The sequence below is a fragment of the Haliotis asinina genome, chromosome 8 (assembly GCF_037392515.1).
Source record: "Haliotis asinina isolate JCU_RB_2024 chromosome 8, JCU_Hal_asi_v2, whole genome shotgun sequence".
Taxonomy (NCBI): Eukaryota; Metazoa; Mollusca; class Gastropoda; order Lepetellida; family Haliotidae; genus Haliotis; species Haliotis asinina.
This window is the reverse complement of record NC_090287.1, coordinates 41,613,117-41,632,603: the sequence shown is the minus strand read 5'-3', so window position 1 is coordinate 41,632,603 and position 19,487 is coordinate 41,613,117. Positions and strand designations below refer to the sequence as shown.

The window sequence follows — 19,487 nt, the reverse complement described above, 5'->3', positions numbered from 1 at the left end:
TTGTTGTTTTGGACCTACACGGATGAGATATCAATGATTAACAGTAATACTACAGTGTAACTTACAGCTTATTGTGAAATTATGTATTGATCAATCCATGCAAGCAACAATTCAAGTTCCTCTTTTCTTGATTATCTCAAAAACATGATGGAAACCATTTGGTAATAGCTCTGCAATTTAAGGACTTAAGCGAGTCTATATTCCTACATCATTGGCTCGATTCTCATTTCCTTGTCCATCCGGCTAGTGGCAGAAAAAACACTGCACATCCGAGCAATTATGCCATTGTCTGAAATTAGTTACGCTTCTTTAACAAATCGTTGTTTTCAAAGGACCAGTCTTAAAACAATTAATGTTTTAACTAACAAGTTGCTGCTTGCAGCTACCTAAATGTTTCTTTTTTCATGCTTACCTGGCGATGATGTCGTACAATATTTCAAAGAATTCTCAGATAAGAAATCCATGTTTCCAATCAGTTTCCCGGATCCATTTCATATTTACTGACATCAAAACAAGCACAATGACAGCCGCCGTGAAGTCTTGTCATTATGATATTTAATAAAAGCATGGCTGCAACCAAATACTGTTTGTGTGAAATGTATACTGTCTTGCCTCAAGCTCGGTATATGAAAAAATTTAATCTACAGTTTTAAAGACCTGACTCAACCCATTTACCAATGCCATCATTCTCAAGTCATCTGAATGGCAATGGAAGAAGCTGTGAGTACCGACAAACTGGCTGAAATCTAATTCCTCATTTGCTTTGTTGGTAGGTTTGCCGATTCATTTTCTTCTAATCACAGTAATATACCTACTAGAATACAATGTCAAGACCATAGTGTGTAGGTCCAAAAGTAATTGTACAAGCAGGCCATAACTGAAGCATCTGCATTATGCATGCTCCTCTACAAATTGAATTGCCTGTTATCTGTGCCGGGTCGCCCTATCCAGTTAAGGGAATCGTAAGCACCCCAATGTCAAAATGGGATTAACTGGCCCCACACTCTCTACTCTAAGTAGATTGTTTATCTGAAATTTCTCAAACAAATGACTGTAAATACTTTGGAGAAAGACAGCGAAAAGGCTGCTTATTTTCATCATGTATATTTGATTTGCATATCTCAGCATAGAAATGACTCATTTTGTCTAACAGATTATCGGAATTCCCACAAATCGGACATGGTCACTAATTTTTCAGCGAACAGAGCAGAATGAACGACCACCCGTAGACCCCCTTGTCAGCTCTCCCAGCTTTTAAAGCCAATATTATTGTGTTTTCATTGTTTGCCTGAAAGCCTTTTAAATGAGAGAGAAAATAACTCTATCGTAGGGTTTGGTAAACTAGGAAAAAATATCTGCTTAATTGAAACATTACCAGATTAATCCAACTGCTTCCACGGATCATTGGGCATAAATAAAAAGAAAATATAATTGTCACGCTTACTAGCTTTGAAGTACTCATAAATATCTTATTTTGTGCGATCACTCTTCAACTTTAATCAAATGAGTGTAGGGAAAGTTTTAAACAGATTTCGTTTGCCATTAAGGGAACTCAAGCACAAAATGATTTTTCCTTAAGGCTTGTGATTTCAACATTGCCTTGTAGGAGATAAAATGAAGCTATCTAACTTTTCAAAAAATTCCTGCAACTTGTTTAAAGGCAAATGTGTAATGCAATTGTTGAGAAAAAGTACGAAAAGATTCAGAAATATTGCGATAACACTCTTGCATCCCACATTGGCAATACAAACCATAAATATGAAATCTATTGGAGAAAACTGCCTTAATTTCCATCAGTTTTATTGGCATTGTGAGTAGTCTCCATCTTGTGGATGACCGAAAAAATATAAGTTGATACCTTTACTAGACATTAATTTCATTTCTACACTATTTCGTTCAAGCTCAATCATTAAATTTATCATTTTCTTAGACAACCTGAAATAAACACAATCAGACTTGATGATGCTTCTTAAATATGAAAATTTAAATTAAAGATGCACTAAAAAGTAATGGAAAAAAGTAATGAAATATTTCCCATGCTCTGCCTACTTCCGAGGTAAAAGGTTTTGCAAGCAATTCTCTGTTTACTTCAGATAAATACCTCAATATTTTTTCACAGTTGGAAAATACAACAATTCAATAGTCACTGATTGGTAACTTTGCTGGCAACATTGTGAAGCGAACAAAATAAAAGGAATTCTTTTGCTGATTTCCCAGATTCATTTAAGTCAGCTGGCCAGTGCGCGTGATTGAAAAAGGCAGTAATTAGATTTACCTGCCCATTAATTAAAGAATCTATACGAACTTCGACCTGCCTTCAGATTATTAAAGGGCATCTTTTCTTTGAGTTCCACATTAGTTCGGAAATGAGGTCTTACGAAGGTTCGCCTACAAGCAAGATGGCAGCCGAGCGTAATTGAGTCAGCCCGACGACATTAACAAGATAGCTCGACGTTAGACGCTGTCTTTTCCGTTTTAGATTTTTTTCCCTCTGCTCAACAAACTTCTTTCAAGTTGTCTATTCTTGGGTAACTTTGTTTCTATCGTTTATCGAAAGTAAAAGTGTGGAACAACGATACTGTGTTTAAAGTTGCTGCCGTTTGTATGATATCAACAATCTCATGTTCGTAAGTCGAACCCATGACACTGGAAATCAAAGCAAATTTTGATATGTTGAAATTAACAACTGAGTCAAGAAACTTGAAACATAATACAGAATTTTAGCAATTAAACCCACTGTGCTACAACTGAAAGTTTTCTCAACATATCTTTTGACATTAAAACCCTTAAGGATTGCTCTGTATTTCTTGTGTTACAATATTTTTACCCAATATCCCTGTGTAATATTCCAGATTGTTTTCATCCCTCCAAACATTTTCAGCTATTCAAACAAAATCTGTGCAATTGGCGTCTTCTGTCCAATAATGAGCATTTGATTGCTTAATGAAAAATACATGTTGCTTAACATAGTCTTTGTATGTTTCCGTTATCTGTCAGAAATGTCCTGCTTCCTGGAGCAAACTTTTGATGGCGGAAGTTGTGACTTTCCTACTACCTAATTACATAATATGCAATATACTAACGACCATATTCTCATTAATCAAGCTCTGGACACCTCAAAAGAAAGGTTCTTTAATTAGAAATTGTTCAAAGCGGGGTCTGAAAGGGGCATCCCTTCTCTTATCATGAGCGGTAGGAATGACTCACACGCTCTCACAAAAGACGCGCCCCTGAATCAAAAAGATAAAGAAAATTAAGTTTAGATTAAACAAAAGAAAATCAGCAATTTCTTCCTCATTTTCTCCAGAGTTGTTGACCGCCAAAATTCTCATTACTAAGAAATTAAAAGTGTTGGAAATTAAGCAGAAAGTTAAAGAAAATCACCAATCCTGACTCCAGTAGTGGCATTCAATTACTTTCAAGTCTGTAATCTGACAATTTACACTGCAACACAAACCTAGGCAGCTTGGTGAAGAACTTTTCACTGTTAACTTTCACACTAATGTTTAGCTCATATTTCTAAATGTAATGTTCATAATAATCAGCTTTGCTGCAGTACAGGAACAAGAGGGATACTTTTTTTCACGACCTTTCAGAATATATGGTCTGGGCCTCTCCAACTAGCAGTGGAGTATGTGGCATGTTGACCGATGCAGACTCATAATCAAACTCTCATCTGGACATATAACTTGACCGTTGGTCAATCAAATAAGAATTACTCTCAACAAATAGTCATGGAGCGAGGCTTCTTGAAGTCAGGAAAATTGGAAAAGGGGGCAAGGAGAGGCAATACTTGGACAGTGAAACTTGTTCCAAAATCGACGATAGTGAAATGGGCGCTGGTGAAATCGACGAAGGCGGCAATTGCGATCCTGTGGACCCTATTACACTTCCCTATCTTCTTTCTACTGGTCATTTGCCTGTCATCTAAATCCTTTGAGCCGAACAAATTCGGCTGATAAAGCCCCAAAACTAACACAGGGTCTAGGCTGGCATCCCAAGCTGTCACTCAGTCGCCAATTTCTCATTAACTGCCGAAGTCTTTTAATACGCTCCCTAATTCTTGCACCTTCCTAGGTAGGGAATTATCACAAAGTTGGCGGGTGCGAAATCAGCCCTATCTGCTGTTCAATCATCGACAGCCCAAAAATGATAATCATCGGATTTTCTATTACAGCCACTCGGCAAATTTAGTCATCCTAAAGTCATGAATGTTAATAGAAAAATATCAACTCCATAAGATGGCCAAAAAGGATACTCTACTGTTCCCCCTTCCAGAGATTTTTTTCACATTGAATCAGGCTGTCTTTTTATTGCACAACTGGCAAAGTCGCTAGCGAAAGTGTGGGTTTAGGTATTGGGTTGGATTATAGGAGCGTTTGGTTAATGCCACCATTATGAACAATGAGATATTGAACGGGCGCCCTAAGTGACTGAAATTTATAATAAATGGAAGCAAGGAAGGACCATCGTCCTTCTCACTGCAGCCATTAATGCCACAAATCCTGCTAAGCATACCAAGGCATAAAATCAACACTCTTGGCATTTTAAGTGTGATTTTAGAAGGTAGATATCGTAATGTCATCATTGCAACGCCATTCTCTTTGACACTGGTGAAAATAAAACAATCTATCATTACCCCTCAAAGCTAATACTTTTCACCGGTTACACTGCACCGACACCCATGGAAAAGTTATAGCTACTAAACTGGACTGGAGATGGGATTATTTTCACATTCGATCAGCAATTGTCTCATCATGGCTAATTCTATTATCCCTTACCATGAGAAATTTATCACCACTACATAAACCTTTTCAGCTTTATGTCATTCAAGTGAATTTTTTGGGCAATGCCTGAATTATGTTTCATAATAAGTTTGTAAATAGTTTCAAAGTGGCTAGCAGTTGCTGAAGAAAAGTGATGAAAGTGACATTATTTGGGGTGATTTTTCCACTTACAGAAAGATGCTGAAATAGCCATGCCCTCATGATGTTAGTTGCAACTTTGGGGAAAATTCCACGTTTCTTTTGGCGTTTTGCTGACCGACTGTCTCCTGTTCCATCGTCCTCGCAATCTGTGCCTTCTGCCGACCCTACACTGTTGTCAAGGCCATCACCTGTCAGAACAAGCATAAAACATTTGAAATATACATACACATGTTGATCACACTGCTGAAATATGCACCAAATCTATGATGTTGACATACGATATGTGCAGACATGTTCAGCTGGCACATTGTCTGCAGGAACATGTTACATGCTCAGTATTGATGATTATGTAAGTAATATTCTAGAACATGCCAGAAGACACATCACCACATGCATGGAATACACACTTGTAACCTTGACATAAACCATGACCATATACAACTCATTCCTCTCTAAATCAATTCTCAAATATAAAAACCAATAATTGTTTGATAAACATTTCTCCCTGACTAATGCAAATGTTGTCAATTTCACACCGAAATTGACATGTTTAGTTGGCACCAGTCATCACGTTTAGTGTTGTAAGTACCTCCTGATTGCCAATACACAATGCGACAGATGCGTTCAAACAATCTAATCTTAGATACAAACTTGAGGGCATTTAATAAATGACACTTTCTCAAACCATGTGTACTTTTCATGCCAATCTAAACATGAACCAGTTGACTGAATGATTCTTAAGCCTTTTGCATCCATTGTTGCAAGGAAGCGTTATTGTTGCAGCATTTTCTTTAGAGGTCAGAGCTTTTCTCACTGACAAATAGGGCATTTACTTTCCACAAATTGTGAAAACAATCTCTGTTTCCTGAAAAGCTACGGCCTGATCGCTTGCGAAAAGAGCTAGAGGGAAAATTCTGGCAAAGCGCGAACCTCCATTGAAGGAGATCTGACAAATTTAATTTCTTCCACAAATAATCCATGGCCGAGAGAGTTTCATATGACGCAACTCTCGAGCAAGTGTGTTTACTGAAGTCACGGTTTAGTAACGTTAAGCAGTGGCAACAAACAACATTGGCGAACTGATTGAAAGGAATCATGGGTAATCCGACTAGCTTGCTCGTCAATTTGTTTCTTTTGTATCCTCTGAACAAACTTTGTTGAATTGGGAAAACTAAACCATTCGATTCCAATCATTGGACAAGTCCAGGGACTTCTTAACAGTTTTCTTGAATAAATGACATGGGGAAAAAAACCTGACCTAACATTTACCTTCCTCTTTTTCTGTCTACAGAATTTGTTATTTGTAAAATCATTAATCAACCTCTATTCATTCAGTAATGTTGACATCTGCAGTTTTTATGAACAATCACATGAATAAAATCTATTTCAACTGTTCGGACGTATTTATAACAAGTTGTGCACCCAATCCTTATCATTTTTAAAGTTGATATTTTCTGTTAATAGTCACTTTTCAAATATACTAGACGTCACATTACTTTCTGAAACTTTCAGGCTTAAAGACTGACACTTTCAACAAAACCTATCCCAAATTCACTATGTCAGAACCGTGTCAAACAATCTCTAGGAGCAGGTTAAAAAATATGAAAAAAAACCCCATATATTCTGATTCATATCACAAGACAATCACAGTAACTGAATTGCACATCAGTGAAGGAAAAATACATTTCTTACTCAACTCCATTTGTATAGATCCAATATACAGTGAAACAAATATTTCCATATCCCAGCTATATTTTCATGGCATTGACCACTACCCCAGAGTGCAGTTGGAAGCCCAAACAAGCAATCAATTTGGGGAGGAAAGGTTGGCTGAGGGAACAGAGCCTGGCCGAAAGCCTCTCCACTAGATCACTAAGGCATATAAATCACGCGATCGTTGCATGTAGACGCAATTGTGTCACTTTGGAAGCACACAATTTCAATATCCGCACATCGTTACGGGGATGAGGAGGGTTTTCAGCCACACGAGGGTCCAGGCTACACAGCCCCCAATCTCTGCATTGAAAACTTAATTATGATTTGAAAAGATGAAATGCTGAAAGAGAGTATTTTGTGTGTTAAGATGTATTTTCCTGAACGTAATGAAAACTTCGAAACTGTTTCACCCTCTGTTAAGGAACTTTGTTCTCATTGATGATGAGATTTTGATGAGAGAGTAAACAACATTACAAGCATTTTGTAAATAATGCATGTGTGAAAAGATAGGCCAAAGTAAATAACATTTTCAACAGCTTAAATGAAGCATTAATAATTAATTTGAAAAACTGAACTTAAATGACAAAAAAAATGTTTAAAATAACAAATAAGTAAATGTGAAAACAAAATCTTAATTAAGTCCACAAGTTCAATACAAAACGTCTTCATGTATAGGAGTATTGAAACAATAATACCAACAATGCATTGATAAAGGGAATATTTTACTGACACACATAAATAATGACAAAACTATGTTTTCCCACATTACATGAGAGAACCATCAACATCCAGCAGTAGTTTCCAGATACTCCCAGCCTACAAGAGGATGGATGCTGGGTACTGAAGATAAAATTCATTAGCTATTTCTTGGTCTACCTAAGAAAGAGTCAAATGAAACTGTCTGTCACTTCCCGTTTAAGTCACCATCCATCTTCCTTTCCATCATCGTCTGTTAGTGTCACGATTCTTTGTACCAACTTGCCTAACAAGCCTCGCAGGAAATTCCCACATAGGTAAACTCAAATGTAATACAGGTAGAAAAGCACATCAAAAAGCTTGGGAAATCTCGTAGGATATTGACAGATCCCAAGTGAAATTAACGTCAGACGTATATTAAAGCTCATGTCAAGAGGAATGTCTTTGAATTGGCCACTTATAATAAATCTCAATAACTTCCTTTTTTTCAGATTTATGCATTTTTAAATACTGGTATCATTTTTTAAAAATATCATTTTAAATTCAATTTCGGAAATGAATTTTCTAATCAATTTGAGCCCATCAATCATTATTGTGACAGTCATTGACATGTTTCATGTATATTACATGCCGACTTCTTCTGACGGATGATCAGTGATGGGCAAAAAGGAACAACAGCATTGACACACCAGCCATGGACGTTTATGAAGATGGAATATTTGTATTATGAAATTATGAAATTCCACACTAATTTGGTCATCTACCCCACTGGCGTTCCCGTAGAACATCAAATACTAACACAAAGACATGCACAGGTCAAAGTAAAGAGACTCACTCGATAGGAAAATCCACGATCCAAAATTGATATGATGTTTGCAAATTAGATTTACTATTTTCTCAACCATGTTAACAGGATTTTTTGGCCCAAATTGTGCTGCACATTAGGTTTGATTTACTACTTGTGAAAGACTGCAAGACATATGGTTCAAAATGGATTTTTAATGCAGTACTTAATTTTTTTTTAAAGTCGTCTACTCAGGGTAAAATGTGATCTTTCATGTGGCCAGGATCCAGAAAAGCATAGCAGAGCGGGGACATTATGTAATTTACCTCTCGGTAGGCTAAACACTTTATGAGGAATTAATGTAGTCCCCTACCTATTCATGTGAGGGTATTTCACTCTTCTGTATACTATACAAGTACAACTACATTCAAGCTTCATTTTGCCATAGGAAATAGAAATTTGACAGAGGTGCTGACCTGATCTTTGAAGCAATCACCTCGTATGGAATACAAGATCGCCGATTTCACCAACAAAATGTACGCATTTACAACATCATTGATGCATATTACCATTTGTCTGTCGATGGAAATTAGATCTGTATTTGTATTTTTGAGCATTGTATCTAATATGAAACCATTAGAAGGGGCCTTTCACAAGGATCAAATTACCTTACCAATTTGCCCTAATCCACAGAATTCAATCTCGTTACTATCACCAAGAGACAGACGCCGCAGTGACGTGCACCCAATGTTGGCTTGTTACATGTGGGACAACGTCGACTACCAGCACCCGATTTGCTAACTGCTCCATGGCATGAGGTCGCTGGCCTGTGCCTGACAACACTGTCCTCCATATATTTATTGCTCGAACAATTGTACCGAAAAACCAACAATAGCCTCATTTATAGCAGTGATGGGGGATGAAGGTGTGTGTTTGACAGCTGAAACCATCTCCCAGGCTATGTCGTTTTGTCGTCAATTGTGCGCTGGTTTGAGAGGCCTGGTATTGGCAACACCATTTCCAACACTCCGGGATGTGGCCACGAAACAGAACCCATGCTGCCCACCGACCCGCTGGAGTCCTACAGACTGCAACTCTCAACAACAATGCCCTCTGGTGATAAAAGAGAGAACTAGCCCCATTGGGAGTATCGTTTTTCTCAACGCCAGACTTGCTAGCAGAGGCTGTATCATCACCTGGTACCAGTCAGACTCTCTCCCTGGACCCTACACTCCTCCCTACCCTCGTACTACCGGTGAAGAAATGCATAATTCATGATTTTATCGAATCAAAAATATGACTCTCGGTACCCAGGCTGCATCCCTGTGCGGTTATCAAGCATCCGCGTCCAATGTTGGATGTAGTCCACGCTGTCTCCTGGTCAATTATAGGTATTTCCAGACCCCCACCTCTCACACATGCTTACTGAACTCGTTGATCATTCACAAAAACGATTAAAATCTTCCAGGGGATAAAAGCCAGTAAGCTCCCTTTATTCTTGTCAGTTAGATATGAACAGGCTGAAAAAATGCCATTGGCAAGCAGGCTAAAAGCCCACAACTAAGAGTTATGATGCTCCATTGCACAATTATTTACTAAAAGTATCCCAGTGACAGCCAACTGACCTCATAGTAGTCAATAACATGGCTTGATGAATTAGCAAACGGAAAAACCAACATGGGCAAAAACTGTTTTTGATAGGTCTGAGAGAAAGCATTAATCATTAACTATACAATCAACGTTGTGAAATATGCCTCCCTTTATAACTTGATCCAGTATATAGACATTGCAATCAACATCACTCTTCCTGGCATAAATACTAGTTTCCTCATTCCAAACACACTGGGCTATTAATCTTATCAAAATTTCAAAATTCAGGTGAAAATTTGAGAGGACTTACAAACATAAAAGAGCAATTGTAAAGTATTTTGGTCCAAGAAACAATAAAATATTCATTCTATTCATTGCAGCGCTGTGTCTATGAATGCCAATGAGGAAGAAAGGACAAGTAAATGTGTGAAATGTACTGCACAAAAGCAGTGAAACTGACACTTAACAAGATGCTTTTTCATATAGCTCATCTTTATGATCATGTTCCATAGTTTCTGCACTGTCAGTTGCAAGATGACTTTTTGCAGGTGAGATATCAAATTTCATGTGACAACCTTGGCATTTACTAATTGTACTAAAAAAAAATCCTGTAACAAAAAACATGGGACTGTTTGTAACTGATTCCATGGTATTTCGTGCTCACAGCCTTCTCATGTAACTTAACCTGCCTGTTAGTGCTGTGCCTTGCTACTTTTTGTGAGATTCGGGAACCAAATTTTGCAGACTGCCAAAAAAATAATTTTTTCGTAGCATAACAATGATCAGCAATTTTTCAACAAAGCCACTTCAGATTTTTGTTTTGTTCACATGTATGTTTGGTTGCCATGGTAATGAGAGGAAATAATACAGCAATTTAGAAAACCCTCGGTCGACTTGGTGTGATGGAATGCTGTCTGAATTTGAACAAGATGACAAGATGCAAATATTCCATCAAATCGGTGGTGCAAACCTCAGGCTGGAAGATTACATATCATTTCGGGCAATATCATAGACATTACTGGGGGCAAGTTATCGATCCAGGCCAATATAACCTAATATGAGTGTTCCATCCCTGGCCGTGACGAGTTAACCACTCACTAACCACCCCAAGCCTCCCAAGAGTTACAGGATTTTACAATTCCCTTAACTACAAGATAAGCACTTCTATTAGTCATGAAGCTGAAAAGGAAAAAATATGATCTGCAATTTAATATGGCATATTGTTGGAGAAAATGCGTGAAAAGGATCGTGGGGTGCATCAGGGGTCATTTGCGGACTTGCCCTGCATGTAATGAACTTTTTGTTTGTCTAATCAGAACCCTCCGTTTGGGCATCAAACAGACCCTGTCGGAGGGATGTCGGGGGTTAACAAATAATCTGGCTAATTCTGGCCGTGTCTGATAGGAGCCTGGTGGAGAAGTGAGGAAACTGTCACATATAAATGTAGACTGCGAGTAGTCAAGCTATTATCTTCTCCAAGGCCCTGGCCCTGAAATTTGCACTCACCGATATCGCAATTAACTACACAAGCATTCGACCAATCACTGCACAACCCCACATTTGCCAATGATTTTCCACAGACCTCCAATACTTCAATTCATTCATCAAGGATCCCCTCAATTTTTGACTGGCTGTCCAATCTGTTTGCTATTGAAAATTTCACCAGTTGTGACCCATAGCAACTTCAAAAGGCTTGAAATATGCACCGATTGCTCTGCTAAATTAAATTTCTAAATCTGTTTAAATGAATGAAGACTTTGACTTATAAACAGCTTTACATGGCTCCTGTCATGCTTATTGCCACCGCTGTCAATCTCAGCTCACAGGCCACGCACTGGCAGTAATTAACGAGGGAAATATCTTGATGAGAAAATAATAACTGGTGATCTATTGTCCTTGGTCATAAATGAATAGATGGAGAAGGAGAGAATGAATGAATAAATATTCCCAAGGAGTACTTTTACTGGCAACATCATACGATGCAATGTACAATGAAATGTAATAGATGAAACACAATAATTAAACGAAAATTGACAAACGTCTCAATGAGTTAGCAATGTACATAAACAAATGAAGGTATTGGTTGAAGAGGCAATATAGCTTCCATCTATCCATGCCATGCACCATAAAACAAAAAGATATGAATATATGCCAAAGTTGTCTTCATTCTGTCGTGGAGCACAGAAGTAATTATTCGACAAAATCTTGAAATGAACATTGACGCATTGATTTCTGGCGTTCATTACGGCAAATCTGACACTCTGGGGGTATTGGGAGCTTTGCTTATTGGTTACTAAGATAGAATCAATAAGGTTGGAAAATGGCACTGCTTTTGGAGACGAAATCTTGGGTAATATGGCCGAAATTTGGAAATGAGTGATAAAAATGCTGAGATTGGCTAGATTTGATAGTAACTTTTCTGATCTCAAGTCCAAACTATGGAAAAATCATTGGTGAATGGCGCAAGCTAATTGCAAACAATATCTCCAGCTTTCTCCCCAAGTTTTGGGCAAACATAATTGGGAAGGCTTCCCCGATCCAATCTAATTAAAGTCCCAAACTTTCATTGATTTTCTTCATTTGGTCCAATCGAGGACTTGGGTTATCAATAGTCCTCCCAAGTCAAAAGTCAGCCAACGAGGTGAAGTAACTTCTAAACAAACTTAACGGCAACACTGCCTTAATTTTCAGTGCAAACATGGGATTTGCATCAGAAGATCTTCCTCTTATAGTTCCCACAGGCAAAAATGCCTCTGACCACTTTTAAGTCAAACAAAACCTCAAAAGCCTCAATGTCAAGAAATGGACTTTTCCTGTTCTCCCCCAATCGGGGGAATGTGCCTATCTCATCTCTAACCATTAAAAACTAATATCATCAGAAAGAAAATATTTCAGAAAACTGTGCCAACAACTGTCTTGAAGAATCGATTTTGTTTTAAAACTTTCATATTTATTTCTGCAGTCTTAAATCCTAATTTTGGTAAAATCCGCTTCCAAACTCATCCAGAGCATGTACTAAACAATAGATCAGCTATACATGGATGAAGAACATTCTACACCTTCAGTCATCCATACTAATGTTACAAGAACTTTCTATTATTAAAATAATAAGCATTTTCATGGAGGTTTACTAACTTTTCATAATGAAACAACAAAAGAATTATTAATGTCATATATTAAAACCAACACATAGTAATGCAGTGTTCAGAAAAATTCTTTGCCATGCCAAAATGGCAAAAAAATAATTTTATCAACCCAAGTATTTTTTTCTGAAGACCCAGCAAAAAATTGTTTTGGGAGGCTGAGATTTAATCTATAGGGGAATGGGGGAGTGGAAAGCGTGTGAAGTTTTGAGATATATTGGGAAGCCACATTACTTTTGGCAGGCCAACTTTCTGCTGCAAGCTGATAGAAGGAAATGGAGTCCCTGATAGTGAAATGAGATAGTTCTAGTTCCTGGAATGTTGCCCTCATTTCTGCCACTCACAAGAAGCACAGCTCACTGTGCTATTTGGAGGATGTTGACATTCAATATTTGGGCCTTCACTACTACAATACTTCAGAGGAATTTTACAGCTTTTTTATGTCTAAACAAGTCTAAAATAACTCTTAAAACTTATTATATATTTGAAAGATGTGCAATCTGAACAAAAGTGACATATGTACATTTAGACATGTATGTAATGCGTTTCAACATGTTCATTTCAATCATGTAAGTTCATGTTCGTTTCATTATGCCTCAAGCTACAGAAAATATCCATTTGGGTATCTCCATGCTGACATATTTCTTTGTTTTATTTCTCTCCTTGCTTTCAAGAAAGTGAGGTTTCCAGAAGGCTCATGCTAAAGACCCCTGTGGTCTGTGTCAACAAGATCTCAGTTTAATATCAGGCCCTCTCAGCATTGTCCACAGTCATGCTGCGCTGGTTTACTTATTTAACTAGTCAACTTATCAGCCCAGTAGGGAAGTAGTACCCAGAGGCTCCATCCTCCATTTCCTCCTTCCAGAGAATGCAACTTACAACTAGTCACAACTTAAAACATTCTTCCCTGCTACAAACCTATAAATCTAATGTAATAGGACTGGCACATGTAACTGAAAATCTTTTTAAAGAAATCTATGCTGTTGACATATTTGAAATACATATCCATGTAAACCTAATGGCTTTCTTTTCTTTTTTGTGCTGAGCTGTATACATTAATACTTTATTTATCTATTCTCTGTCCATACTTCAGTTAATCTGTGCATTGTCAGAATGAATTCGTGTAAATACTGACAGAGGTTGACATAGTTTTTTCCTTAATGATGAGTTTGGCCTTCATAAATGCCTGTCAAGCTTTCATCTTTTGAATAAACATATCTGTCCTAAAACTGTAGCATATAGTTGGAAGAATATGCTTTAGAGTATCCTTGCAGGAATCAGCGTGGCATGATAATGTCATCATTTAAGGTAGTGCTGCATACAAAGTCATGAATTCAACCAGCTACTGACTAGTATTTTCCTTCTGTCCAAGAGCATGGTGTAGTTTATTTGCTTCAGAATCTCTCCTGTAATCATGATAAACTTGGTAGGCAGACACCACACTCCATGTGTGTGAGTCTCCGAGAAACTCCAACATGTGGCTCTTTAACAATCTGGCAAATAATTCTGTAAGAAAAGTGAAGAAAAGGTTTCCTATACTTAATATCATAGTGTTGTCAATACACTTATATCAGTAAGTAAAGGTGCAAATTCAACTGTACCATGATTGTTGCAGTATCAGGATGTGCAGCTGATGTAGTCGCCAATGATGATGGGGAATGTGCAAGTGTTTTTCACATGATCAGATTACAGGTCAAATTAAGGAGATGTTTTCCAAACAAATTGTGAAATTCTTTCATGTATTTATCTTGTGGAAACCTGTCAGTAAGCACTGCAATAACCCGGGTGGGAACCGTAGAGGTTAACAAAGGACACGAAGCAACAAACCTGGCTATTGTTTCAGGTGTTGGGTGCTTCAACGATAATTCTCATTTTCATTCTGTCGCCACCCTCGCTTGGCTCATGCTCTATCTCACATCATCATAAAAATGTGTGGCATCAACAAGGGTAGGTTGCAACTAAGGAACTGTTTATCAGATCACTAGTGAACTGCGCAATAACAAACTCAAATGTGTATCAATGTTGCATTGACTGCTACAACAAATAACTGATTACTTTGATATCAATGCTTGCTGACAAAGTGTTGATTTAATCATGAAAAAATAAATATGTCTAACCAAGAAATTATCTCTTCTAACCTTAGAGAAAAATGTAAAATTATATTGCTCAGAGATTCAGGAAATTGAAATAGAAAGAGTTTGATTTCACATCCATTTTTCCTGGAAATCTGGAAGTTTGTCCATTTCATGAAAAATTCTGAAACAGGTTGCTCTCCTCGTCATCCCCAACTTGCAACATTGTCAGATGCAGTACAAGGTTGAGCTATGTCGGACCAGGAATCAATGTTAGTTAAAACGGATGTCAGTTTAACAATTTCTGTGTTTCTAACTAATGAAAACTCGATGGGTGTCATGTATTGGCAATGTACGCTACTGAAATGTACACCTCGCCTTTAGGCAGAATTCCAGTTACAGAAAACAAACAGGTCCCAGTTTTTCTTACAGAACAGAAGCTACTGGCAATTAAAGATTAAAGGTATTGCCATATTTTCTATGTAAATATTCATATGTATATGTTACAGCCAAATGAAAACAGAACTACTTTCTCCTGCTAAGAAAACAATGTCATTCAAATGTGTTCAATTCAGAAGGCTGTTTGTTTGGCTTGTCAGTCAAAGTGTCAATCACAGCATAAAACCATGAGGGGTTATCAAATCTTAAACATGAAATTGACAATGAGGGGTAAAACTGCACTTTTTATGCAAAAAAAAAAACACATTGTAGAAGATCATTTACATCTATTTGAAGAAGGAAAACAATTGACTCACAACCCTGCTTGTACCTGGTATCTTAAAGGCAATGTTTTACAAAAATATTTAAGTTTCAGAACAATTTCGGATTTGAAACATACATTAGCATTATTCTACCATGTCATACACAGGTACAAATACATATTTCAAATTCAGATCTAATTTATACATTTCTAACAATTACAGAAACAAAATTAAAATTGTTCAAAATGTAAGTGGTAATTTTTCAAAATCATTGGGTAAAACTGCCATCATCCAAGTTTTCTGACCCCAGGTCAAAGTTGAAATCCTCACTGATAAGACATGCCTGGTTTGTTGGGGGTGGAGTCACCTCATGTGAAATACAACCCACTCATTGGCAACTGAGACACCCTGCCTCCCCCTGCTCCTAATCCCCTCCCTCCCTTCCAAGACCCCCCACCCTAACACACTTTGTCTCCCTGGGACACCTAATCCCTGGTATCATCACTGTAACATTGTCTCAGAAACCAGGAGGGAGGCGGATTAGAATCCCCATTTGAAGCCTGACCTTGTGAAATAAAGGGCTTTGACTAAGTGGGTGGGGACATTTTAATTCCTGAATTGAAAGGCAATTCATTAACAACATAGTGTTAAGGACAATGGGATTTTTTTTTTCAAAATGAATTCTGACCTATCATTTCTATTACTACTATTTTCAATCTTTCCTGTTTTTGACAGTTCCAATTAATTTTTTGAAAATTGTTTTGGCACATTTAAGATAATGATTTTATAAATCTTTCAGCCCTTTTTTCTAACAAGTTGAGAAATTTCCTGGGGTCTAGAACTTTGTAATTTATTTGCCAGAGGCATATTATTGTATAGTCAAGCATGATTATCACCAAGGATTCAAACTGACATTAAATATCATCCCAGGGTAATAAATTCTTCATATGGCCTCATTAGCAGTGCCCAAATTCCCTTCTCAGTCCTCTTGAAGCCAATTAAAATAGTTTCACCATGCCACTCCTGCAATTCAGTCTCAGAAAAATTCCTGGTGTTGGTCAGTTAAATGACCCTTCAAAACTGACCAAGCTTGTCCCTGACAACAGGCCACAGCTGGACCTTGCTATCTCAAAGAATGCTTAAACTCAAAACAATGTCATTAATTTGAAAGTGATACCCCCTTCTCTCTCTCTCCCATCCCCTAGCTGACACAGTCCAACTGGCCATCAGCAGTAGCCAAATGCTTGACCCTCTTGCATGTATATTTCCTTTATTCACTTCCTCAATCGTTGGCCACTTCCGTTAATTTTGCCCTGTGGCCACCTAATGTCCAGTCAAGCTGAGGCCATGGCAGGCCCTAAGCTAACAGCTTGGTAATGTGTACGATTCCTCTTCACATATCATAAATAATCTTAATTAATTGTGATGATGGTCACTAGTAACGTTTATTTCATCCAATACAAAATCCATATCAGTTTGGAGTGTTGATAAACTCCACTTCCTCTACACTCCTGCTCATCCTCCCATCTCAAACAGCACCAACACATATCTGTCAATCTGGTCATGCTTATTTCACTGCCATAAAAAACTTGTTGGATTGGAAATAATTCTCCTATCATCTTTACGCTCTTATTACTTTTGTTGTTTTTACATGTACATGTATGTATCCTCATATCATATGCACACAGACACATTTCAGATCATTCAGTCACCTGATGAAGGAGTAAGGATATGCGCTGAAACATTGTGGTCCTCATAATAAAGAAGTTGACAGCCTTAAGACTCTCTTCCTTATGTTGGATTGTTATTTCTTAATAACTTCTCCTGTTTTACATCACAATCTTCCTCACTTGTAGCCATGTTTGGATTGTTATGTCAGTACAATCACCTTAATAACTTCTTCTCCAGTTCTGCATCACTATCTTTCTCATTTGTAGCCATGTTTCTCCATCCTAGATCCCCACCCCTCAATAACTACCCCCCACACCCTGACCTAGTTTCCCCCACCCTCTGCAGATCTCCCATTAAAGAAATCGACTGCTACATTACCTGTAATGAAATCTACCTGGATAAACAGTCCATTATCCTCATAATATAATATCCAATCAATGTTCATTAGCATTGCGACAAGCGGGCCCAGGTGTGGGTTGAGGGACACTGAGAATGGTTTGATGGAATATCACTTTGGTCTGTGGCCCCTGGGACCTGGACTTGCCCCAGAACTGTTGTATGTAGATGAATGCACGATTTAATTACAGATTCCTCGGGATACGCTGGAAATTGTTTTTAACTTGGCTGTGCCAGATGAAATTTGAGACACCCACATCTGTGGATTGGAAATAATTCTCCGTTCTCTCCCATCTCCCTGTAGAGTATGCCAAGGAATAGAATATTAAGAATATCTGAGGTGAGGTAGAGGCCTTGGCTGGCCATGTGTTCTGATGAGCATACATCAAAGTGCACAGTGATCACTAACTCACTTTGAACCTTCCTTCTACCTGGCACCTGGGTCGACCCAAATCATACCAAGGTGAATACACTAATTGTCCAAGCTTCACCCTGGCACAAGTATCTATGAATAGCAGAAAGAATATGTTTGTAAACATGAAGGAATTGCTTCTTTTTTTGCCTCTGCCAACCCAGATTCGTTTCTTTAGATGTATGACTCTCGGGGCAGAGGCTAAGGAATTATACCATTATTTTCACATTAGGCTTGCTGATAGAATTTGGGGAGCTGAGGGGGGCCTGCTTTTCATTCATTTTTATCAAAATACTCTCAGAAGAGAACTTGGCTGAATATGAAGGGATAGAAAATCCCCGAAAAAACTTAGTATAGAACTGTGCAAACTGTCCTTCCTATCCTAACTAGGCGGAACAGTCTATTTGATTTTTATGGGACATTTATCCCTCGTAATAATTTCATCTTTTACCTATCCCGACTGGGCATCAAATCGCATGGTCTTAGGCCTCATTGACCAGTCAAGGACCATTAGGTCCATTGTCCGGTACAAATGACAGCCCAACCCTTCCTACATTAATTCCTTTTAGGCAATGTTACTTGTGTTATAGGATCGTGGTTCCCTTAGCTTAAACTCTACAGCCCTATTCAGAGAGTTGACTAAACGTTTTGTTGCGATTTGTGTGGACGTTGAATAGTAGGCAGTCTTTTTTCACTGTACAGTTTCGCAGCTGCTAAACCCGGTGAATAGAGTATTATAAGAGCCGTGAAATGAAATCAAATGCCAGTGCACTGTGTCTCTCAATAGCCGTGTTTCCTAACAGTGGGTGACAATGCCCACCGTTCTGGCGTACCAACAGCTATCACAAGTGACTACCTGGTCAAACTCTCCATGCTCCCCAAACCCACGTTGATAAAAACATAATGCACTATGATAAAGACTAGGGTGGTTGGAAAGGGACTTTCAAAAGCACCATACCTAACAATCGATAACAGCTACCTCTCAACTATAGGGTGATCTTAGAATCTAACCCAGGGTGCCCTATGTAGGAATTAATATCTAGCTGATCGGTCGTTCCTTTCAGGACTATGGTGAAGGAAATCTACTCAAGCTGCCTGCATTGCGCCCTATCTACACAAACTAGGGGGCTCAAGGCTTCTCTCATGTTGCTGGGATCAGTTCATTCTCTCTCTGTCTCCATACCTTGCAGCCTTATCAATCTCTACACCAAACTATTATTCTCTTGGGTTTGTTTTGGAAGCTGTTTGGCCTGCCCAATTGTTCCCTGGCACAGCTGTTTAGCATTTCCTTGCCTTGAGTGTATCCATCCCAAGTGGCTCAGGAATGGCGTATCAAATCTGACCCCAAGGAAGATGTTTTTAAGGGGTTTCGAGTGTT

At 38.2% G+C, this 19,487-nt stretch overlaps 1 protein-coding gene across 3 annotated transcripts in view; it reads right to left on the bottom strand.

Moving 5' to 3' along the window:
- The window catches only part of LOC137293726 (homeobox protein Meis1-like), a 108,180-nt gene that overhangs the window by 42,362 nt on the left and 46,331 nt on the right, over positions 1–19,487 (bottom strand). For all 3 annotated transcript variants that reach the window (XM_067824436.1, XM_067824437.1, XM_067824435.1), the window contains exon 9: positions 4,959–5,116. In XM_067824436.1, the coding sequence (XP_067680537.1) occupies positions 4,959–5,116 (158 nt within the window). The remainder of the gene's footprint in view (positions 1–4,958; positions 5,117–19,487) is intronic.